Source organism: Zingiber officinale, chromosome 8B (genome assembly GCF_018446385.1).
Source record: "Zingiber officinale cultivar Zhangliang chromosome 8B, Zo_v1.1, whole genome shotgun sequence".
Classification (NCBI taxonomy): Eukaryota; Viridiplantae; Streptophyta; class Magnoliopsida; order Zingiberales; family Zingiberaceae; genus Zingiber; species Zingiber officinale.
In genome coordinates this window covers 101,233,262-101,259,137 of record NC_056001.1, presented here as the reverse complement: position 1 = coordinate 101,259,137, position 25,876 = coordinate 101,233,262, and the positions used below count along the sequence as shown (strand labels likewise).

At 37.0% G+C, this 25,876-nt stretch overlaps 2 protein-coding genes across 2 annotated transcripts; one reads left to right on the top strand and one right to left on the bottom strand.

Moving 5' to 3' along the window:
- The first annotated feature begins 11,803 nt into the window (after positions 1 to 11,803).
- Positions 11,804 to 12,303, top strand: LOC122016934 (14 kDa proline-rich protein DC2.15-like). The gene has a single exon (XM_042574371.1). The coding sequence runs from the start codon at positions 11,804 to 11,806 to the stop codon at positions 12,188 to 12,190; it is 387 nt and encodes a 128-aa protein (XP_042430305.1). The 3' UTR covers positions 12,191 to 12,303.
- A 104-nt stretch (positions 12,304 to 12,407) lies between these two features.
- On the bottom strand, positions 12,408 to 15,988 carry LOC122016933 (peroxisome biogenesis protein 19-2-like). The gene is made up of 5 exons (XM_042574370.1): positions 15,839 to 15,988; positions 15,711 to 15,756; positions 15,266 to 15,572; positions 13,479 to 13,795; positions 12,408 to 12,712 (listed from the first exon to the last, which is right to left on the bottom strand). Exons 1-5 carry the CDS (start codon positions 15,882 to 15,884, stop codon positions 12,667 to 12,669), a joined length of 762 nt encoding a protein of 253 aa, XP_042430304.1. The 5' UTR covers positions 15,885 to 15,988; the 3' UTR covers positions 12,408 to 12,666.
- Between the last annotated feature and the right edge of the window lie 9,888 nt (positions 15,989 to 25,876).

Sequence of the window (25,876 nt, the reverse complement as noted above, 5' to 3'; positions counted from 1 at the left end):
TAGCTTCTTGATGCTGGGTGAGCAATAGGGCCGAGACTCCGACAATCGCGGGTGTTGTGGGTTGTCGACTGGTGAATCGAACAAAACATGGGAGTCCATATCTTTCCTTTTTGCTTGGGCCGATCGGTTGTCACATGTTGGACAGCGTGTGGCCTTGTTTCCTGCTGAGGGCGCATTTCCTCAGCGCGGGGTCCTCTTGGCGGTTGATGGCTGGCCGGCGGCCTCCGCTCGGCCGGGGCTGAAAGCTCGAGAGGGGCTTCTTTCCTCCTGACCGCCTGAGCTTCTTCCACGTTGATATATTCGTTTGCCTTCTTCAGCATGTGGTCATAGTCGCAGGGTGGCTTTCTGATAAGTGAGCGGAAGAAATCCCCATCGACTAAGTCCTGAGTGAAGGCATGCATCATTGTCTCGGATGAGACCGTAGGGATATCCATGGCCGCTTGGTTGAAACGCTAGATGTAGGCTCGAAGGCTCTCTCTCGGCCCTTGTTTCATGGAAAATAAGCTGACGCTGGTCTTCTGGTAGCCTCGGCTGCTAGTAAAGTGGTCGAGGAATGCCGCTCGAAATTCCTTGAAACTCCGAATTGATCCGTCCGGCATCCTCCGGAACTAGCGTTGTGCGGAGCCGGATAGGGTGGTGAGGAAGACCCCTGCATTTGACTCTGTCGGTGTTGTTAGGACCAAAAGTAGCTAAAGGGGGGGGGTGAATAGCTCGTCGAGTGCCCGGTGTTCGTCGTTGCTTGTTTCTTCGAAGATGTGCAGCGGAAAATACAGAAACAAATCACACAACGCTAACACGGTTGGTTTACTTGGTATCCACCTCACAAGAGGTGACTAGTCCAAGGATCCACACCTACACACACACCCTCCACTAATAAAACTCTCCTTTATGGTAACTACCAAGGGCGGAGAAGCCCTACAAGACTCAATACAAGGAGAAAGGGAAAGGTAATGAAATACAAGCTCACAAGCTTACAATGAGTGTAAAAGCCCTAACCCTAGTTTCTTCTCCTTGCTTTGATCCGCATCTTGACTTGGAAGAACCTCCAAGAACCTTCAAGAACTGGCGATCTCGAGCTTGAGAAGAGCTGTGGAGGAGCTGGTGAAGATCTGAAATGAATCGGTGAAGGAGTGTTGAAGGAGACGCCCGCCTGCAGCTCAAATACGACGCAACGGTCGGATCCCGATCGATTCGAAAACTCCCAATCGATCGGGGAGGCTTTGGATCGATTCACGGATCGATCCAGAGCGCCTCTGTGCTCTGGAAAAACGCTTGGATCGATCCACGGATCGATCCAGCGCTTATCGTGCGAAGCAGCAGCGTCCCAATCGATCGGCTGATCGATTGGGACCTCTGGATCGATCCACTGATCGATTCAGAGGCTCTCTGTTCGCTAGGAAAGGCCTGGATCGATCCACTGATCGATCCAGCTCTTGGTTTTTTGCCCAAAACTAAGTCCCAAGCCTCTCAAACCAACATCCGGTCAACCTTAACCTGTTGGTCCATCATGCCTAGCATCTGGTCACTCCCTGCCAGAACTTCCCAACACCAGATATCCGATCATCCTTGATCCATCTGGATTTTCCCTTGCTTGGCTTCACTCACCAGGGCTTTCACCTAGCTTCACTCACTAGGGCTTTCCATTTGCCTAGATTCACTCACTAGGACTTTCACCTGGCTTCACTCACTAGGATTTCCATCTGCCTAGCTTCACTCACTAGGACTTTCACCTGGCTTCACTCACTAGGATTTTCCATCTGCCTAGCTTCACTCACTAGGACTTTCACCTGGCTTCACTCATCAGGATTTCCATCCAGTCAGGTATACCTACTTGACTCCTTCATTCACACTGATCAGTCCCTGATCAGAACCTCCCCATATGAACAACTGCACCTGCATTGTCCATGTGTCTACATGTATTGTCAAATATCGAAACTATGACCAAGACTCAAGCTTGGTCAAACCAGTCAACCTTGACCTAAGGGATATTGCACCAACAGGTGTATTGGTGGAGCGTAACGACATTGTCAAACTTACCGAGATGGTCGTCCGGGTCGGTTGCACCGTTGTACTCCCCGATCGCCGGTTGGGTGTAGTGCCTCGGGAGCAGGTCCTGCAAGATTGCTTATGAAAATTGGCGGTTAATCCGCTCGGGAGATGACTCAGTCTGAGGTGCATTGCCCTTCTTAACATCCCGGGCGGGGGCTTCATCAGATGACCCTTGGTTGGCTTGAGCTAACTCGGACGGGGTCTGGAATAGGGACCGATGGAACGAAATAGGGGTGGGCGGCACGTCTCCTGGTGTGCCAGTCTGACCTTTATTCTGTGCCCAAGTGGAGTATTGCTCCGGTCGATCTTCTTGGGTCGCTCGACCGCCCGACATCGAGGTCGCCTATTGTGCCATCCGTTCGGCTAACGCTTTTTACTGCTGCTCCACTATCTTTGCCGCTCGTGCCTAGATGAGCGCATTGAGTTTTCGGGAGAGAGCGTCACGGTGTGTGAACGTCCAGCTTCCTCCATCTTCTCGGCTCAGATTCAGGTGCGTTCCCACAGACGACGCCAAATTGATCCTGTTTGAGAGTCGAGTCGACGGGCTCTGGGGACGTGGCACCCGCTGCTATCTTCAGATGACCTCCCAGATGACGCGGACCTCCGGTGAACTTGCAACAAAGCCGAGCCGGGAAGGGGTTCCCGACGACGACCCTCCGACGCTCAAGTCAGGCCAAATTGATCCTGTCCAAGAGTGGAGTCGACGGGCGCTGGGGACGTGGCGCTCGCTACTATCTTCAGATGATCTTCCAGATGACGTGGACCTCCGGTGAACCTGCATCAAAGCTGAGCCGGGAAGGGGTTCCCGGCGACGACCCTCCGACACCCAAGTCAGGCACTGACGGAATAAAGTGGAAGTAGAGTAACGAGACTGTAGCTACAGTAGAGAATCACACATACCTCCGTTGAAGTATAGGGATCCTTATATAGGATCCCGGGGGAGGGGGGGAGGGGTGTGCAGGCTTCCCGAGGCGTGCACGCTCCTCAAAGCATATCTCAAAATGGACGTGTCAGAAAAGTGCGTCTGACGCCATACCGCAACCATCCGAGCATATCTCTGACATGACAGTGGAAACTTCCACCGTGCGATCTTCTGTCCGGTTCGGTCGCCGACCATGTTGTCTGTCAGCGGCGCATGTCTCGAGAAGGATATCGCCAGCTGCCCATTTTGTCCTCTTCTCTCGTCTGTTACTAGGCCGAGCGGGTGAGCCGCTCGGTCGCATACTCGGACGGGCATGCAGCCTTAGTTGTTAGGTAGCTCGGCCAAGCGGACATGTCGCTCGGTGAATTGACTCTTTCATACGAGAACTCCTGAGCATCGGAAACCCGCCTTGCGATCGAGCTGTCTTCGCGCCGGCCGGGGCGCTATCACGGCCGATCGGCGAGGTGACTTCCCCCGCTCGGTAAGAACATTGGGCTGCCCCTCTTGACTCTGACTTCCACGTGTTGTTGACCACTGTACGACCGGGCCCTCTTCTTCATCATCGGATCATCGAGCCTATTGATTTATCGAACTAAATCACACCCTTTGATAAATTAAAGAAATGAATATTGAGTATATGTGCTTGTTATTATATCATGATTAAGAGCACACACTTCCATAATAACAAAGGTCTTGTTCTTTTATGCAGTCAGTATAAAAAGAACTTACCTTAAATGGTCCTGCTCAATACACTCAGAGTGTACTAGTGTAATTTTATAGTCAAGATAAACTAATACCAAATTATACTACGACTATTCCAATGGTTTGTTCCTATCCATTTTAGTCGTGAGCTACTTTTTATAACTTATAAGGAACTAATAACATAATCTTCTATGTGTGACACCACACACCATGTTATCTACAATATAAATTAATTGAGCAACTACACTTAGCATATAAATGTAGACATTTGACCAATGTGATTCTTTATTTCAAAAATAAATGTTTACAAAAAGCTAGGCTTTTAGTATACACTCTAACAGCGCGAAGGTGCCTTCAATGGTTGAAGGCGCCTTCCTCCCGAAAGGCGTGAGGGCGTCTTCAATACCATTGAAGGCGCCTTCAGAAGCTACTACCGATCTCCAAACTTCTCCTTTGGCTCTTCCGCAGCTTCACTTGCTTGGGCGACTTCGGCCATCCAGAATAGGGCTCACCAGAATCCATTTTCTGACCTTCCCCTTGAGCAAGCTTTCTCCCCGGCTTTTCGTCCCTCAAACGTCACGCACGTCTTTCTCATCCACCGATGTACTCTTTCACAGCACCTTGTCCTTCGAATGAACCGAGCCCATCAGCTCCTTTCCCGTGCTATCCTTCTCGCTAGCTACGTCTTCCCTCGACTTCTTGTGTTCCTAAGCTCCTGCACACTTAGACACAAGGATCAAACACAACAGGACCTAATTGAACTTGTTTGACCACATCAAAATTATCCGGGGTACTTACAAGTATAACTTTTCTTGTAAGTGTTATACTTAGGAGGTAAAGATGAAAATCTAAATCAAACTCAAGCCAGAAGATGAGTCCAACTTAGAATCATATAAAGAAGAGAAATTAGTGAACATGGTAAGAAAAATATTCACTATAAGGAAGAAAAACTTCACCAAGAAGGACCTATAAAAAATATCAAGTCTTCATCCAACAACACAAAAGCAAGCATCACCTACTATGGATACAACAAGAAGGATCACTTCAAGCACGAGTGCTCCAATTTGAAAGAAGGCAAGTCCAAGAAGACAAAAAGAAAGAAGAAACTCGAAGCCACCTGGGACGAGTCCTCTTTAGAAGAATTGGATACTAAAGAACCAAAGCAAGCAAACTACCTGGTGTTGATGGCAACCAGACTCAAGTTAGAAAATGAATCAAACTAAGAAGATGAGTTTGAATATAAGTCAAACCACATATTCATATACGGTTTAGAAGGCTCCAATGAGGTAGAATTTAAATTAACTGTAAAATTTTTTAAAGTAACTACATGCTTAAATAAACAATTAACAAAATCTGAGAAACAAGTTAAAATTTTCCTTAAGGAAAATCAAGACCTTAAAGAACAACTTACCTCGATCTACTCAACTAAACAAGTTCAACATAGAGAATCAACTCAAGTTGTAAAACTTGAGGAAGAGAATTCCATATTGAAATGTGAAGTTGAGAAATTCAGCGAATTTTTGGGAAAGTTCACCACAAATCCAAGTACCTAGATATAATACTTGGATCCCAAAGAACTATGAACAACAAGTTCGAACTCGAATACAAATCTAGCTCAACTAATAAAATCTTCATTTCACTTGTTAGTCAAAACAAGGAACAAACCAAAGTATGTGTTCTGAAAGCTTACCTAACCAAGCAAGTAAGACAAAATCAATATTATATACCTAAAAGTGAAATTTATTACATAAACACAAAACAAAGAGTATATGATTCAGAGGGAGGCATCAAATTAGTTGAAACCTCAAAAATATAACCTACCCACTTGGATAACTAGGACTAGATAAATCAGGGATAGTTTTAACTTATTATTGTTGGGGTTGCAAGGTTGCAAACAAAGTCCCACATTAAAAACACATGGGAAAGATCATGGATTTATAAGAAAAAGATATCTTCATTGACATGAGGCCTTTTGGGTAGAGTCCAAGAGTAAAACCATGAGGGCTTAGGCCCAAAGTGGACAATATCATACCATTATAGAGATATATAAATTATTTTCTATCCTTCAATTGGTATCAAAGCGAGGTCGCTCTTCACCGGACTAACCACCGAAAGAAGCATGAGCTAAAGCCATGATCCAAGATCAAACCACGTGGGTGAAACCTTAAACGAAGAAGGAGAGACCCTAAGTAGGTCAGTGACCTGATGCTTGAGAGGAGTCCATGAGTAGGTCAAGAGTGACCCGATGCTTGAGAGGAGGCCCTGAGTAGGTCAAGAGTGACCCGATGAGAATAAACAAGAATACTTGCCAAAAGCATATGATCCTCTTTTGAATGGCACATATCGTGGAAAAATAAACAAATTCTATTCACATACAACCATGAATCATTTAATTACTTCGAAAGAAAATTCCACGAAAATAGTTTGGATAAATAAGCTTCATGGGTTATTTTCGATTTCTAATAATTACCAAGAATTTGAACATGAAAAAAATCCACTTAATGAAAAATCATGAGGAGGACCCTGTGGTCCTTTGTTTGAATGAGGGATTATTAGGGTTGGAAAGTTACAAACAAGGTCCCACATTGAAAACACATGGAAAAGATCATGAGTTTATAAGAAAAAGATATCTCTATTGGTATGAGGCTTTTTGGATAGAGCCTAAGAACAAAACCCTTAGAGCTTAGCCCCAAAGTGGACAATATCATACTATTATGGAAATATTTAAATTCTTTTCGATATTTCAGTTAAAACCAAGGTTAAGTACTAAATTCTTTAGACAAGATTAGTTGAAAAGCTTTGTCTTAGGTACATGGTTATTTTAATGATATCCAAGTGACTTACCATAACTTGAAACCTTATTCAAGAAAGTTTGCTTGGTGGGCCTAAAGTTACACTAAATCCAACACAAGTTAAAACAACTCAAGTCATCTCCCCCAACTATTAAGTTTACCAAGTTAACAACCTAGAAATGGTGAGATAAATTTAAACGAATTAACTAATTAAAATAATTAATAAATTAAACTTAATTTAAAATAATAGATAATGTTAAACTTAAACCTATGTATCAACCTTAATTAATAATTAAAACTTAATTCTAATCTAACTTAATCAATTTTAAATAATTAATAAACACAAACTCAATTAACTTAAACTTAATTACTAAACATTTAAAACTGAATAATTAAACCTAATATTTAATCCTTAATACCTAAAACTAATTAATCTGAAACTCAATTAAAATTCTAATTAATTCAAAACTCAATTAAAAATTTAATTAATCAATAAATCCAAAAGTCAATAATTAATTAATTTGTATAATTAATTCTAAATTAATTAATCAACTAATTAATATGAAATCAAGAATTAATTAATCAATCTTAATTCTATCCTCAATTAATTTAAACAATTTTTCTTTAACCAAATTTAATATGTAATCAAATAATATATTTAATTGAAATTAATTGAATCAATTTAATTAATAATAAATCAATTTAATCACAATAATAATTAAATTAATTTGAAAATAATTAATAATTAATATTAATCTGAATATTAATTAATATTAATACAAATAATATTTAACTTTAATTAGAATAAAAATTAATTAATACAAAAATCTCAAAATAATTATTTTAACTTCATAACAATTAATTCCATTTTCAATAATTAAATTAATCACTATAAATTCAATTAAACCAAAATTAATTTATTCAATATAAATTATTGTAAACTTAATTTAAAATTTAACCTAATTCGAAATTAATTATATGTAATCCAAAATTAATTCATTTAAATATAACTTAATTAATTAAATACGAAATTAATTTTTAACTTAATCTAACTTAAGTAGTTAAATCCAAAAGTAATCATTTAATTAATAATTAATCAGTTTTAATTAATTATAAATTAACAAATAAATTTAATTCAAAAGTACTAATTAATTTTAATTAAATAATAATATTTTTAAATTAAAAAATTTTAATCTCAAATAAAATTAATTAATCTAAATTTAAATTAGATTCAGACAATTTTAATCAATTTAACTAATCCTAAATTAACTAATCAAATTAATTTAAATTGAATTAATTATTAATTTGAAATTAAATTAATTAATTTTATCTTAACTTGATTAAATTAATTCAAACTTAATTATTAATATAAAATTAACTTAAATATAATAGTAATTTAATTTTTTCATTTTGAAATTGGTTTAATTAATCTTAACTCAATACGAAATCAATATTAATTTAATATAAAATTCAAAAATAATTAAAAATCAATCCGAAATTATTCTGAAATTAATTTAAATTTTAATCCAATATTAAATTTAACTTAATTTTAATCCAAAATTTTTATTTAACTTAATATGAAATTAATTATTAATTTATCTGAAATTTATTTATAATTAATTTAAATAATTTTAATTTGCCCAAATACAAAATCAATTAATCAATTCAAATGTAATTAAAAATTCTATGTTTATAACAATTCTAATTTAAATTTTAAATAATACAAAATAACAAAATTTTAATAATCCAAGTTTAATTCAAAATTTAAAATTAAATTAATTAACCAAGAATCTTTATAATTAAAATTAATTGGAATAAATCTGATTTAATCTAAAAATAATGAAAAATCAAAATTTTACCTTAGCCAAATCATTGAAGTATCTCTCAAAACTCATAAAATTACCATATTTATAAATTTCGTACGATTGATATGCTAATTAATTGAAAATAGTGTGATATTTTTGATAAATATTTTATTTTACAAATTATGCATGCCTATACTCGAGGATATATTGTTTAAAGTTAAACACTTGTCATAAGAATATGTACGATAAGGGAAACCTATATTTTTGAAAAATCTTCTCTCAACTTTTGAAAATATATTGAAAAATCCTATCTAAAACTACATTTCGAAAAGTATTAGATTCATTATTACTTCAAAAATTCTTCAGAAGATGCTCTTATAAAATATTTATAATTACCTTCAAAATTCTTTAAAAATGCTTCTATGATCTTCAAAAACAAGTTTTGAGAAAAAAAATTATGCCAACTTTCAAAACTTTGTTAACAATTCTCCGTTACAAAATTTTTATGCTACAAATTCTTTATGAAAATCTACTTTGTTGAAATTTTTTTAATAGACTTTGAATACGTAGCATATTTTTACAAAGTTGTTTTCAAATTCAAAATATTATACATACACTATTTTTTAAAGCATTTTGATCATACAAATTCTTTAAAACGTGCAAAATTCTTTATTATGGATGGAAATTTTTTGAATATTGCATCATTAACTTTAAAAATGCATATCAAGATAATTTTTTTTTTTTTTTGCTATGGATGTTTATTTGCTTATACTATATTTGCTACTTGTCTGTTTTACTTGGTATGTTTTGATGTATATTAAGGGGAGGATAACAGATTAAAGGTTAAATAATTCAAGTAAAATCATGGCACAAAAATAAAGTAATCATGCTTAATATTTTATATTTTGTTTCTTCTTAAGAAAAATATGCTCTTATTTTACTTAAGAAAATCATGCTATTATTTTATATTTCTATATTTATTTACTAAATTTAACCTGAGTTAGAGAAAGATTAGCAGTAGAATCACTAATAATTAAATTTAAATTTTTATACCTAACAAAAGGTTAAAGTTAAATTATATGTTTTCTAATATTTAAACCAAATATGTAGACTAAGGATTTGATGAATTTAGAGGACCAGACACCAAGTTAAAGTCTAATTAGATTTAGAGGATCAGATAACTGGCATGAAACTCAGATAGATGAGAGAAGACCAAATATATGATAAAAGTTTAATTGAATTAACAGTACTAGACAACTAGTTAAAGTCCAGATGAGATATCTGACAACAAAACTTGATAGGTCAAGAGATTAGATATCAAGTAATTCTGCAAATGGTAAATTAGGTAAGAAACGGGAGGACTAAGGACTCTACAAATTATATGTTTTCTAATGTTTGGACCAAGTGTGCAGACTAAGGACTTGATGACTCTAAAGGATCAGATACCAGGTTGAAATCCAATTAGATTTAGAAGATCAGATAACTAACAGAAAGTTCAGATAGGTCAGAGAGGATCAGATATCTGACAGAAGTTCAGTTGGATCAGCAATACCAGAGATCAAACATTAAGTAACTCTACAAATGATAAATTAGATAAGAAACTGGAGGAGATAGATTTAGTGAGGATAAATCCCAGTGAGATTATACCCAACTTGAAAATCTAAGTTGAGACCAAAGATTAGATCATGATCTTAGTAAGACAGTATCTAATTCATAATTTTTATTATTTGGATTAACTCTATTTTACAGATAATTTCCTTATTTGAATTAATATATTTTGCAAAAACTTAGAGTAGAAAATCAAGTTCAGATGAACAGTACTCTATGCGCCTCAAGTGAAGGAGGGAACCCTGAGTAAAATACTAGGTGTGCCTCGGATGACTGGAGGTGTCCCATAGCAAATAAAATTCGATGATGAAATTTAAGCTATGTGGGTGCATCAGATGACTTGGAGGCACCTCAGAGCACATAACCTCGAAGCATTGGAGGCACCCTCATCCAATTGGAGGCATCCCCATGAGGATAAACAGTAAAGTTCTCGGATCGGATGAGCTTCACTTAAGACGCCCTGGGTCATTGAAGGTGCTCCTAATGTAGCATAAAAGGAGCATTTAGCTAGAACACTAAACATCAATTCTTCTACCAACTCCAACTCGATTTTGCTACGTCATCTCCTTGCAACTGCTATGTCACGACCTTACTATGTTGAATCTACGCTCGATCAAGCTCCTACGGCAAGAACCGAAACTACATCGAGCTACAAGTGTTGGTAACAATTTAAATTGTTCATTATTGTTCTTGCATAAGTGTAAGTTATTACACTTTCTTCATTTGTATTCGATATTTCGATTGTTAGTGGATTGCCTGTTGGATACGTCCCAAGGAGACGTGAGCCTTAAAATAGTAGTCGCTGAACTACAAACTAAGTAACCGACTATGTGCTAGTTCTTCTATTTTTTTTCTTTGTTTTCTTCCGCTAAGCACTGACTTTTGATAAGCCCTTTTAAAACGAGAAAAAAATAATAAAATTACACATGATCCACCCCTCTTACTTGCAAACGATCATATATATTATTCTATACTATCTCACTTATTCGCTACTCTCTTCTCTGAGATCTGATTTAAACATCAAAGGGGTTTCGCTAAGTTTGTCTAGGCTCCCTTCTAATCTTCTTCCAGAAACAAAACATCAACTACTCAAAAGTCATCTTAATCGTAGTTCGATAGTCCACCTCTTCATCATTGTTGCCCTATCGTTCTGCAACTGTCGTTGATCTATGCAAGCTCTATGCTTGCATCAATCCGTCCCGATCCCAATCGGATCATTCCTCCTCCTCCTCCTCCTCTCTCTCTTTCTCTCTCTCCATCAATATGGCCAAATGAGGAAGACTCCGGCCATCTCCCTTCTAACCTTCTTCATGTGAACACGGGACATCAACTGTCAGGAAGACATCTTAATCCCAGTCCGGCAATCCACCTCTTCCTCATTGTTGACCTATCGTTCTGCAACTCTCCGAACTCCACCCGCATCAATCAGTTTGGATCCCAGCCGAATCATTCCTCATTTGTCCTTCTCCCTCCCTCTATGACCTACATCAACCGACTGCCGAAGACTCCGGCCGTACCAGACTGGGTCGGAGAAGAACCCCTTACTCATGTTGAAACGAGATTTCCTTTGGTTCCATCTCAAGAAATTGAATGTGGGTCCATCTCATCTAATTTGTAAGCTTCCAGAGTTTACTTTTTGGCGTAGGTGCGCTGTGCACTATCCGGAGCTCCTCATCATCACCTCTGAGCTGATGACGCAAAGCGAGCGTTGCAACCGCTGCATCTGAGTTAATTAGCTCGCCGGTCAAATGCCTTCCTCTACAAGCGGCGAGGCAGAGTCCAAACCCGAAGCTTAAATATATTGCCGTCAGCAAGTCCACATGCGCTGCATGCATCAACCGATCTCCTCCTATAAATGCCCGATTCAGCTGCCGTGGGTTACCACAGAAGCAGCGGCTAGCTCGTGAGGAAGGATCTGATCAGCCATGGCAGGTCTCAAGTGCTCTGCTTCGCTTGCTCTGTTCCTCGCCCTGAGCCTTGTCTCCTTCAGCCTTATTGCTGCGTGCACCGACAACTGCGACATCAAGGTGCCTCCGCCGCCTCCGGCAGTGGGGACATGCCCGATGGACACCCTCAAGCTGGGGGTCTGCACCGACGTGCTCGAGGGCTTGCTGAATGTGACGCTGGGGAAGCAGCCGGGGATGCCGTGCTGCGGGTTGCTGAGGAGGCTGGTGGACCTGGAGGCGGCGGTCTGCCTGTGCACTGCGCTGAGGGCAAATGTGCTGGGGATCCGGCATAACCTGCCGGTCAGCCTTAGCTTGCTTCTCAACTACTGCGGCAAGAAGGTGCCCGCCGGCTTCATTTGCAAGTGAAGGGACTCGCCGGTAGCTGGAAGATGGCAGTGCAGTCCCTGCTGCACGATGTAGCTGCATGCATATGAAATAATAATCGACGTACGTGAATAAAAAATCTTTTTTTTCTTCAATTTATTCTATTTTAATAACGAAAAATAATTCAATTAATTCACAATCACTGCTCAAACTTAGAGACGAGGGCAACTTAAATGGATACTACAGAAACAAAATCGAATAATAAAAAGTTGTCTGGATGAATCAGTGAAGAAATATTTACTACGAACAGAAACAATAATTGGTCAACCAGCAGAGGACAGATAAACTTAACTACAATTCTACAAAAAAAACTCGGATGAATTTTAATAGTTTCTAGTATTGCACAAACAAAAAATGGATATGAAGAAAATGGAGAAAAGCTGATTAAAACGGAAAAGTTAATATTAAATATATGAGTGGAAGGAGAACCAAGCTCATCTTTCCAGAGTATAACGTCCTCACATTATAGAACAGTTGGCTGCAGCATCTATTTGATCAGGGGATCTGCAGTAGTAACAATCAAGAAGGATGCAAATTATAATCACGTTTAAGCCATATGGAATGATAAGTTTGCTTGAAAATTGTAAAAAATTCAAAGAAATGGGATTTGTTTCATAAGCTTGTTTACTAAATAAGATGAGAGATTGTGTCCACTAATTCTGCAATACAATCATGGAAATTGATAAAACATGAAGTTGACAGCTGTATATCTAGTACGCAGAGAAGACTCATAGGTTTAAAGGATCGATCTTACAGGTACACTAAATGTGCAAGTTGAAGCTAGGCTTTTTAAAGCTTTAAGTGGCAATAATCTTGAAGAGTAATCAGTTCCAAGAGGTTAGAAACATGAAAAGATGGCATATCAAGTTAGATCTTCAAGAAGACTTCTGAAATGTTACCTAAATCTAGCACTCGATCTCAGGATGCTGCTAGCATATGATCATCCCTGGTTTCCTTGTGGAATTTAATCATATCAGGAAAAAACTAGATTACTTTAGAAATATGCCAGATTGCAAATGTTCCGTCAAATCCTTGATGTGTAAGAACAATAAAATAAATTATCCACATTTAAACATGCAATATGAGTGTATGAGCATGTGCGTGAACATGTGTGCATCATATACACCTCTGAAGCAGTAAAATGCTCTATGGCCTATAAATTTCAGATCATTCAGTTCTCCAAGTTCAACATATGGTCATGGAGTACATCACGGAAGTAGATACTAGCAAACCTAGGTAGGAAAACAAACAGGTAAACTGGAATACTCACAACTGGCCAAGGTTGCTTAGATCAAGATCAGGAGCAAGTTCTTGAACAATATCACTTGGAGGTTGACCACATTCCTGCATTTTTTGCATGAGATCAACAATTTTGGAGAAGTTTTCAGGTTCATTATCATAAACCTCATTTAACTTCAATATAAGCTCATATTGGTGCCTATAACGATCATAATCTTGCTTGTTCAGAACATCTTTGTGCTCTTCCAACCACTTTGGATATCTTTCTCCAATCTCCTTCATGGGATCATGGAGAATTTCTTTGGACAAAAGCTGCTGCATCATAGTTTCAACTATAGATTCCACATCCTGTATAATGGAGAAAGACGATCTGTATCAGGTCATTAGATTCCACATCAGTTATTATTATACAAAAGACACAAGCTGAGTGTAAGGACATCACAGCCAATAAACAGTAGGGAAAATATATATATTAGAACTTAGAAGGAATGTTATTTAAAGACTAATAAACCTATATTGCTATCAAAGGATACATTTAGAAAATAGTTGCACGAAATCCCATTGGCCGTGACAAGGATGAGACTAATTGAATCACAAAGTTGAAATTGGATTAAAATCTTATTAAATCTAAATCCAAACTCAATTAACATAAATCCAAACCAAATTAATTTAAACCTGAACTCATTAAGCACTTTTTTCTTTTCATTATATTCCACCTACTCTGCATGTTAAATTTTGGAAGACAGAAATGTCATTTTCAAATCATTTATACATCAAATCAAAGCATATTCATTGTGTTGTAATTCTTATTCTTCATGTCATGGATACTATAAACAAACAAAAATTTAACAAGTTGGACTACTTTTGACTCATTAATTTGAATCCTAATAGGAGTGCTTGATTAGAATTTGACATTTGTGGGGTAAAAATTGGAGTTTAGCAATTCAAGATTTCACAAATATTACCATTCAAAATAAGATTTTAATTTTTTGTGGGTTCAATACTTCAAACAGTATATACAATATAATTGAAAAAAACACAAATGTTGGGAATAACAGATTTTCTGTAGTAAGTTCCTTGCACCACCCACAAAAGTAGAATGCTGTAGATATCAAAATTACTATGTAAACAGCAGATAGTATACGTTATAAATACAGGGTATGACAGAATTATCGCCATTCAGTCCCTAGTTCAACGTGTAAATATAAAAATTGGATGAGCCAATTATTTACTTGGCCGTATGCCATGCAGAAATAGTTTATCAAAAAGCTAATGACTTCGTGGTGAAGCCTTCATGGGCAAGGTTGCCAAGTTTGTTATCCCACTAAGGATGGTAAAAGGTCCATTGGATCAGATCATAGTTTCCAATAGAAAAATTAAAACCTAAGTACAAAAAATGTGTTTTGAAAAAGAAGAAAAAAAACTAGTACTTGAGGGTGGGTCTGGGACAACTTGAAGTTTATTATAGGATCAAATGAGCCTTCAAGCCTATAATTAGTTGTTTCATTCATCAGACAAGTTCTCAAATATGTAATCAGTAGTAGTACTATCATGTTGATGAAGGAAAATCACAAGAGCACCAAAGTTTAAGCAAATGTTGATGCAGGAAAATCACAGCACTACAACAACCCAAACAATATAAAGTAAAGAAAGTGGCAATTCCATTCACTGAAAAAGTTGATGATTTGCTAAACGAAGTTCCCAGCTATCGATGGTTCTGAAAATAATAAAGAAATATAAAGATAGAGCACAGGAACAATCGTTTTGACATTTTTTACCTTCTCAAAATTTTTAGAAGATAAAATAAAAATAGCATACCTGGGAGCCAGCCATCTCAGCCTCGAACTGCTTGACGAACTCCTCGACCATTTCAGCATTGGCGCCCTCGGGGATATTGGTGGTTCTCGTGGCGGACTCCAAACCCCTCACTGCCTCACGCGTCTCCTGCGTCAGCTTCTCCAGTGCCTCGGATGCGTGGGATCCCTTCGGAGGGATCCTCTGCTTTCCCTTCCTCCTCGCGCCCGGGTCCGGCAGGCCCATCCCCAATCCCTTTACTTGTGGTGAGGAAGACGACGAGGACGGAGACGCACCCTTCCCCACTCTCCCATCCGTATTGCGATCGCTCCTATCAATCTCATCACGGCACCGAAATCAAAGAAGAATTCCAGACAATAAAACAAACAAACAAAAGAAAAAGATCGCTTTGGATGAGCGAAGACTTGAACGATCGTGAATACAAAGGGAACAGAAGAAATTTGACTACCTCTGGGAGGGAGTGAGATCGATCTGGGAGAAATCGTCCAAAACGCCTGAAACAAAGAAAACACGCCGAATCAATAACAAAATCAAGAAATTGAACGCGCGCGTGAGAGAGAAAAGGCGTATTAGTACTGTCGAGGAGCTGGTCTAGGTCATCGGCGGAAGAAAGGCCGCCCATGGCGACGGGACCGGAAGCCGGCTAGGGTAACCGCCTTCGAGGCTTCGTGGTTTACGGCTGCTCGTCGTGGACCTTGAGCGAGTTAGTCAACGCTGATAAGATTCATTTTGCCCGTCCAATTTTGATCTGGGTACTTTTCAAAGCACCCCCCAAAGTTTGCTGTCATTCTCGAAATAACCAAAAGTGTAATTAATATCATAATACCAGCAATTATATTATTTATTGATAATGTGCCCCTATTTAAGATTAAAAATACATATATATTTTACCATATTAAATTACCACCGAAAATATTCATTTTTAAATAAAAACGATGCATTTTAATAATAAAATAGAAACATACCCATTTGAAAATTTTGATGTTAAATTAATTTTTTTAAAGGTATTTAAAAATATTAATAATAAATGTTTATGATATTTTAGAGGTTATAGAATCTAAATATATAAATGTACATGTATAATATATATTTTTTATAATCCCAACAATATTATTTTCAAATGTATCGCCATATAATCCGCCTAAATAATATTAATGATTATTACAAATGATTATCAACAATAAAACTGTGATATTAAATTGCTCTCATATTTTGTTCATGTTTAGAACAACTTTAAAAATCATGTGTGAAAAAATATATGCGAAAATTATTTAATATGAAATATTATATTCAAATATGTTGTCTTAGAATACACCAAAAATAATAATAATAATAATAATAATAATAATAATAATAATAATAAATCAAATATAAATCTTTAACTATAGTATTAATTTTACTTAAATTCATTTTCTCCTATATCTTTTTTAATTATTTGAAAACATGTTGAATGAATTTTTGTCTTATTTTTATTTGATTTCATCTAGAGTTATAGCTTTTGAAATTATAAAATAAGATTTAAAATGCTAGTAATGATATTATTTATATTTTGCATCAATGTTTTTCATTTTTAAATATTCACAAATAAGAAACTTATTTCAAAATATAGAAAGTGTTTTTTTATCTTACTATTTTATTAAAAATCTTCCCCCTTTACTAACTAATTTTGGTGAAGCTTAAAATGAATTTATGTTACTGTCCTTTTTTGTATTCATACTAAAAATAATTCCAAGGTTTATTAGTAATTCCACAAGCGAAATAATCAGTGATCTAGAGTTCGAGACTCAGCTACAATGTATTATTATGAATTTTTCTCATCATTAATTTTCTCTGGTTGTTTTATATAAAAAATTATAGTTCTCTTTAGTCCCACATATTAGAATTGACAATACTATGATAAAAAAAGTTTCTATAAATATTTTAGGCCGACGATGTTAAAAAATATATTTTTCTTAGTTTCTTTTACTAAGATAAGTATAATATTAAATTAAAATAATTTTTTACATAGGGAAGCCCGTTACAGTAGTTTATTGCTGGGATTCTCTAGCGTCACCCTTGCATTATTGCACTATTGCATGGGTCTGACAAATCTTACCCAAATAATTAATTCTTGGTTCTGAACGTAAGGGTGACAATAGAAAATCCAAATAATTTAGATTTTCAAAGACCCAAATAAATACAAAAAAAAATCAGTGGTATGTAGTAGTTGCCGATTTAATGATCAATTATTTTGACAATACTATTTATATGACAATTTCTAAGGTGAGAAAAATATTAAATTTTTTGGTATGCCATACCAAAGTACTTTACTTTAAAACTTCTAAGAATCACGTTAGCATTTTTCTGTTTCAAGCCTTCACGAAAACTCTTTTTCTAAACCTGACTTACAATTTTTAATCGATTAGTTTTACCTTCAATTGATTGCAACATTAGATCAACTATTCAAAACATGCAGAACAACTCTTTTTTATATGTCTAATCGATTAGTGAATCATATCAATTGATTACCAACTTCTAATCAATTAAGTTAATCGATTCCGAAACTTCTGTTTATGAGAGAAAAAGATGCCTAATCAATTGCTTAATTGCACTTTGTGTTCTCTCATGGAAAAGACTTCAATCGATTGGTAAAATCTTAATCGATTGCCTCAATCGATTCAAAACTTTTCTGTTCGCGAAGAAAAATAGCTTAATCGATTGCTCCAGCCTTAGTTAAGACTTTTCATTGCCTAACCTCCAGTTAGGTCATTTCTTATTGGGAATTTCGGGCCGCAAAAACTGCTTTTTCGCGTTGCGGAAACCCCGAACCCCAAACCACCGGATCCGTGTAAAGTAAAATAAAACAAAAAATTTTTACGAGTATGAGTTTCTTACATCTAGATCTACACTAGGAGAAGGAAGTTACCCTCGATGCGATGCCCTTCGCAATCCCGCTCGTCCAACGGTTCGTCGGATCTCGAGATCGTCAAGCGTACGATCCTCTAGAAGTATCCACACGAACAAAACTAGGTGGAGAGGCCAAACAAAAAGGTGTGCTAGCACCTATGAAGTGTTCGGCCAAGGAGGAAGAGAGGGAGAAGAGAATGAGAGCAAGAGGAAGAAGATGGAATAAAATGCCTTGAATGAAAAATGAATTCCATTCATCACAATAAGTGGCCGGCCACTATTGTAACCTCCTCTCATTTAATGTGGCCATTAAAATGAGAAGGAGATTTGTAACCTCCATGAGGTGACACACATATGTTCTAAACATGATGATGTGTAACACCATTATTGGCCACTTAATGCCAACTCATAAATGATGTGGCATAAAGTCAAGTCAAACTTGACTTTTCCTCTTCCTCTCAAGTCAAGTCAAACTTGACATTATAACTCCCATGGTTGATCTAATCCAACCATTTGATTCAAGCCAATTCAATATAATGAATCTAATTCATTTAATTAAATTGATTCAATGAGTCATAATCTAAATTAGACTCATTGAACACATGAATCAACTTGAGTCCAACTCAATTAGTACAATTAGGATTACTCTTAATGCAATTTGATTAATCACATGAATCTAACCCTCTTGGTTCATCATATGAACCTAATCTCCATCTAATTATCCTTTGTGTGTGACCCTATAGGTTCTTATAACGTTGGCAATACTCCTAAACCCATTTAGAAGCATAAGTAATGAGCGGTATTGATGTGCGTAGATTATATACTCTTTTATGCATGTTTTTACGCACATTTACATACTTTGAGCATGCTTGATCTATGCATTTTTATACTTCCAGCTTTCCTTTTAGCATATTTACTCTTTTGGTTCGGAGATCTGCTTTTTGTGCATTTACTGTACGCAGGAGTCGATTTGGTGAAGAATTTACATCTTTGGGCAAGCCTTGGAGGAAACAAAGGGAGAAAGCACCAGGCCGTGTACCTCACACGGCCATGCACTGGGATGGAGCTCAGGCCGTGTGGAGTTTGGCACCAACAGAAGAGGAAGATGACATGGCCGTGTGAACCTCGCACGACCGTGTCAAGATTTGAAGCCAACCAGAGCAGAAGCCTTACATGGCCGTGTGGATCTACACGGCCGTGTGAGACTTCCAGAGACCTAGCATGGTAGCTGTCTACATTACATTGACGCAGTAGTTCTTGGAGCATCTTATCTAGAGTAATCTCATTACTGTCTAGGACCTATATTAAATATTGGCATTGAATCTCTTCCCTGTCCATAAATATTTCTTATTTAACTATTGGGTGTGACCTTGGAGAAAGCAAGATTTGGTATTCCTAGTGCAAGATTTGAGTATTCTCAATTTCTTTGATTCTAGGGTCATTTGGCTACTGAGGGTTCTTTAGTTGGTTTTCTCTTTTCCCTCTTCTTGTTTTCTTGGATTGGGGATTCAAGGAATGCTTGTAATCTCTATTCTTTCGGGTTTTCTTCTCGATTCATGGAGTAGATCTTGTATTCTAGGATTAAGGGAGTATTTGTATGATGGATTGATGTAATCTCATGGATTTGCCATTTTCTTGTTTCAATGACATTATCTTGCTTGTATCAATTAGATCTTGAATGATTGATGGTGGTTTGTGCTTAATTCTCATTCTTGATTGATTGTTTGGATATCTTATGGACTTGGTAAGGATAAACTCTCACTCGATCATCCGAGGGATCCACGTGACAGGTGCAAGCCCGTGTAAGGACGTTTGAGGGATAATCTTGAAGAGGAAATAGGAATATTCAAGAGAGTAGGATGGATTCTATGATTAGCTTCTTGTATCTTTATAGATTAATAAGGTGTGGGCTTCTATGTTGATATCCGAGGAAGGCATAGTAATAGGTGCGCTTCTGTGTAAGGACAACGTAGGTTCATATCTAATTAATCCTATTTAGATACATTTCTCAGTCCTTAGCCGGTTGTCTATTGCAAGAGGGAACCGACAACTTTCTACATGCTTGGCAATTGAGGAATAAGAATTGGTGAACCATTTACATTCAAGAAATCTTACAAAGAAACCGAAACTCCTAGAATCTCCCTTTATCATAACCCAAAACACTAAACTCTTGTTTGATGATCTCTAATATTAGATTTGTTTACCTTTACTTTGCTTTTGAAACGATTGGATAGTGGTTTAGCTAATTCGCATTGAGACATTTCTAGTGCTTATTCCAGTCCCTGTGGATACGATAATCTTTTATATTACTTGCGACATTTCCGTACACTTGCGGAGCGTAACAAGTTTTTGGCGCCGTGTCCGGGGACTGCGCTATAACATTAGGAATTATCAATTGAGTTAGACTAAACATAACATTTGTTTTCCTTTCATATTGCATAGTTGTAACTAATCATTAGATTTCTGTTTTTTTTTACTTTCTTGTATAACTTTCACTTCTTGTTAATTCTTTTTGTACAAACTCAATTCTGCATTTTTGATTCTTCTATTTTCCTTTTTGTGTCGAATTGATATCTGCTATCTTATTCTTGTGTATGCGAAGATCTAACTTTGCAGGGGAATTCTTTCCTTTTGACCCTGAGATTGATAGAACTTTCCATAAAAGAAGAATTCTGCAAAGGCAAATCGAAGAACAGGAATATCTAAACATGGCGTGCAAGTCACTAGGAGATTATGGAGCTCCGAAGTCTGCAAAACAAATGGGAGCAGTTGTTTACCCTAACATACAAGCAAGAAATTTTATACTCAAACCATCTTTTGTTTCCATGGTTCAGAAAACTCAGTTTGGAGGATTAGAGATTGAAAATCCTTATTCCCATTTGATGGAGTTTTATAGATATTGTTGTACTTTGAAATACGAAGAAGTTTCATCTGATATTATTCAGCTGCTTGCTTTTCCTTTTAGTCTGAAGGGTGCTGCAAAAAGATGGTACAATTCTCTAAAGTCTCAAAGTATCAGAACATGGGATGAGTTAGAGCAAAAATTCCTTGACCAATATTTCCCTCCAAGGAAAACTACTTATTTGAGAAGTCAAATTTTAAATTTTAAGCAATTGGATGGAGAAAAATTGTACCAAGCCTGGGAAAGATATTCTTCTCTTCTGCAGTTATGTCCACATCATGGAATTGAGAAATGGTTAATTATGCATTTGTTCTATGTTGGGCTTTCTTTTTCAAATAAGAATCAACTGGATTTAGCATCTGGAGGATCATTTTTGAAAAAAAGTCTAGAAGAAACTTTTGAGATAGTTGGCAGAATCACGCAAAATTCCAATGATTGGGCAGAGCAGGATAGTTCATTCTTGACAATGGATATCATTAGAGGAAAGGATGATGTTGAAAAAGGGCTTATCTTAAATCAAAGTGATTTCCAAACATTATTTCCTTGGTGTTGTGCATCATTATCAAAAACATTTGGTGAAAAAGCATTTTCAACAGAAAAGGGGGTATGTCTTGGTGATCATAAGGAGGAAGATCTGTCTTTAGACAATGAAGAGTTGTTAGAAGAAAGCTTGGCTGAGGAGGAGATTAAGTTGATAGAACAAGAGCCAGTTTTTCCAGAAATAGTACCACTTCAACTTGAACTTAAACCATTACCCCCAAATCTTAAGTATGAATTTCTTGGGCCGAATTCTACTTATCCAGTTATAATTAGTGCTCAGTTAAATGAGTTTGAAACAAAGAGACTGTTGGATGAGTTAAGGTTGCATAGAAAGGCCATTGGATATACAATAGATGATATAAAAGGGATTAGTCCATCTCTCTGTATGCATAGGATTTTACTTGAAGAGGGGTACAAGAACTCAATTGAGCATCAAAGGAGACTAAATCCAAATTTAAAAGAGGTAGTAAAGAAGGAAGTGATTAAACTACTTGATGCGGGGATTATTTACCCAATTTCGGATAGTGCATGGGTGAGTCCAGTCCACGTGGTTCCAAAAAAAGGAGGAATGACTGTTATCAAGAATGAAGAAGATAAGCTAATTTCAACACGAACAGTGACGGGGTGGCGAATGTGCATTGATTATCGGAAGTTGAATAAAGAAACAAGGAAGGATCATTTCCCTTTACCATTTATTGATGAAATGCTTGAAAGATTGGCTAAACATTCTTATTTTTGTTACTTGGACGGATATGCTGGTTTTTTCCAAATTTCGATTCATCCTCAAGACCAGGAGAAGACTACTTTTACTTGTCCTTATGGTACCTTTGCCTATCGTCGGATGCCCTTTGGGCTTTGTAATGCTCCAGCCACTTTTCAGAGGTGCATGATGGCAGTTTTTTCAGATTTAATAGAGAAAATTATGGAGGTTTTCATGGATGACTTCTCAGTTTATGGGAATGACTTTGATTCTTGTTTGTCAAATCTTTCTACTGTTCTAAAAAGGTGTGAAGATACAAACCTAGTGTTGAACTGGGAAAAATGTCATTTTATGGTTAGGGAAGGGATAGTTTTGGGGCATAAAATTTCAGAGCGTGGTATTGAGGTAGATCTAGCAAAAGTGGAAGTAATAGACAAATTACTCCCACCCATCAATATAAAAGGAGTTAGGAGTTTTTTAGGACATGCTGGCTTCTATAGACGCTTTATTAAGGACTTTTCAAAGATTTCCAAGCCATTAACTAATCTGTTGATTAAAGATGTTGAGTTTTGTTTTGATAGCGAATGTATTGAAGCCTTCAATAAAATTAAGAGTGCTCTTACAACAGCTCCAGTCATTCAAGCACCTGATTGGGATCTTCCTTTTGAAATAATGTGTGATGCTAGTGATTTTGCTGTAGGAGCAGTTTTGGGACAGCGAAGAAATAAGATTTTGCATGCGATCCATTATGCAAGTAAAACACTTGATGCAGCCCAAGTAAACTATTCTACTACAGAAAAAGAATTATTGGCAGTGGTATTTGCTATTGATAAATTTAGATCTTATCTAGTGGGATCAAGAGTAATAGTATACACTGATCATGCAGCTATCCGGTATCTACTTGGAAAGAAGGACGCTAAACCTAGGTTAATCAGGTGGATTTTACTTTTGCAAGAGTTCAACCTTGAGATTAGGGATAAGAAAGGAGCTGAAAATGTAGTAGCGGATCATTTGTCTAGAATATCTCAAAAGTCAGAAAATGAGGTGGATGTTGATTTGCCTATTGATGACATATTCCTGGATGAACACTTACTAGCCTTATCAAGTGTGAAAACTCCTTGGTACGCAGATTTTGTGAATTTCCTTGCTAGTGGAGTGTTACCTCCGGATTTTTCTCATCAACAAAGGAAAAAGTTTTTTTCAAAAGTTAAGAATTATGTTTGGGATGAACCTCTCCTGTACAAGAAATGCAATGATGTAATTTATCGAAGATGTATACCTGAAGAAGAGGTTAGAGATATCTTGTTTCATTGCCATTCTTCGTCCTATGGAGGACATCTGGGTAGTTCAAAAATGATTACGAAGATTCTTCAAGCAGGATTTTATTGGCCAACCTTATTCAAGGATGCTAAGTTGTTTGTTCAATCCTGTGACCAATGTCAGAGAACTGGGAATATAACTAGAAGAAATGAAACGATGTTAAATTACATTCTTGAGGTTGAGTTATTTGATGTTTGGGGAATTGATTTCATGGGACCTTTCCCTCTTTCATATGGGAATAGGTATATTCTTGTGGCAGTAGATTATGTGTCCAAATGGGTAGAAGCTGTGGCATCTCCTACGTGCGATGCGAGAACAGTTATCAAACTATTTAGGAGTATTATCTTTCCAAGATTTGGGGTGCCAAAGGCAGTCATTAGTGATGGAGGATCACATTTTATAGAGAAACAGTTTGAAAACTTACTTAGAAGATATGGAGTGAAGCATAAAGTAGCAACGCCTTATCATCCTCAGACTAATGGGCAATCTGAGATATCTAACCGAGAAATTAAGTCCATATTGGAAAAGACTGTATCTACTTCAAGGAAGGATTGGGCGTTGAAACTAGATGATGCTTTATGGGCATATAGAACTGCTTATAAAACTCCTATAGGGATGACCCCATTTTGATTAGTTTATGGTAAGCCTTGCCATCTTCCAGTTGAACTAGAACATAAGGCTTATTGGGCAATTGCAAATTTGAATATGGATTTAAAAGAAGCAGGGGAGAAAAGGAAGCTTCAGTTGAACGAACTTGATGAATTAAGGATGAATGCATATGAGCATGCTAAATCTTACAAAGAAAGGACAAAGAAATGGCACGATCAACACATTCTTCGTAAAGACTTTAATGTGGGAGATTTGGTTTTGTTGTTCAATTCAAAATTAAAACTTTTTCCTGGGAAGCTTAAGTCAAGGTGGACGGGTCCATATGAGGTAAAGAAGGTTTATCCTTTTGGAGCTGTAGATATTTGGAACAAAGATTTTGGGATAATTAAGGTAAATGGTCAACGACTGAAAAAATATATTCATGGCACGAAGATAGAAGAGGTACAAAGGTTGTATTTTTCTGAACCTCGCCCTCCAGATTGAATTCTTTTAGCTAGTATAAATTCATTTTGTTAGTTTTTACTTGTTTTTGATTTTTGTTTTCAGGATTAGATGCAAAACAAAGCCCGGCCGTGTTCCACACACGGCCAGGCAAAGGTTGCAGGGGAGGCAGTGTGGAGCCACACGGCCCGTGTAAAGAATCCCGAGGAGAAAGATGAATAGGCCGTGTCCCCGACACGACCGTGCGAAGAAACCCGTGAAAGAAGATGTTTAGGCCGTGTCTCCGACATGGCCCGTGACTGGAATCCAGAGAAGAAAGGGAAGGGGGCCGTGTCCCAGACACGGCCGTGCGATGAGAAATGATCATGGCCGTGTGATATTACACGGCCTGATCCACATCTTCTTAAGGAATTAGGGCACGGGGTGGGGGCGGCACACGGCCGTGTACCGCCGCTTGCCCCTTTTCCCTATCTCCCCATTTCTGAAGGATTGAATTACTTCCTCTAATTTTTCCTTCTCATTCTTCTTTAGGAGATTAGATTTTCTTCCATGGAAAATGTGATTGAGGAGACTTCGGCCACAAGAAAAGGGAAGGAGAAGGTGGTTGCAAGAAAGGAGAGGAATGTTTGCTTTAAAGGTATTTCTAATGACTTTGGTATTGTTTTCTCTAGTGATGAGCAACGGTATAGATATTCGTCTTTATGTAAATGACCTCTTTTAGGCACTAGGTTTCTTGATGTTGAAACTTTAGAAACTTTGGGGTTTAAGGATGATTTAGTTTGGCTATTTGAAAGGATAGGATGGAGTGGTTTAGTGAACATGAGATATCCTACTTATCCTAGAATTGTTCTTGAATTTTTAAGCTCAATAGAAGTTGATAATGTTCAAGGAGGGGGAAGTGTAAATTCCGGTTGTTTAATGAAAATTATGAATGGACGTTGGGAGATTTTAATACTTGTTATGAGTTGTCAAAGAATGATGTGTGTGTGATTTTGCCCCAATTTGAGAATTCACATTTTTGGCAACAAATCTCTGAACAACCGTTATTTGATCCTCATAATTCCAGAGTTTGCCAAATTATCAATCCTATTTTTAAATATGCTTATTTGGTCATGAAAAACACTATATTTGGAAGGGAGGACAAAGAGGGATCGGTAAGACTTGTAGACTTGTATTGTTTGTGGGCAATGGTCGAAAATGTTCCAATTAATTCTGG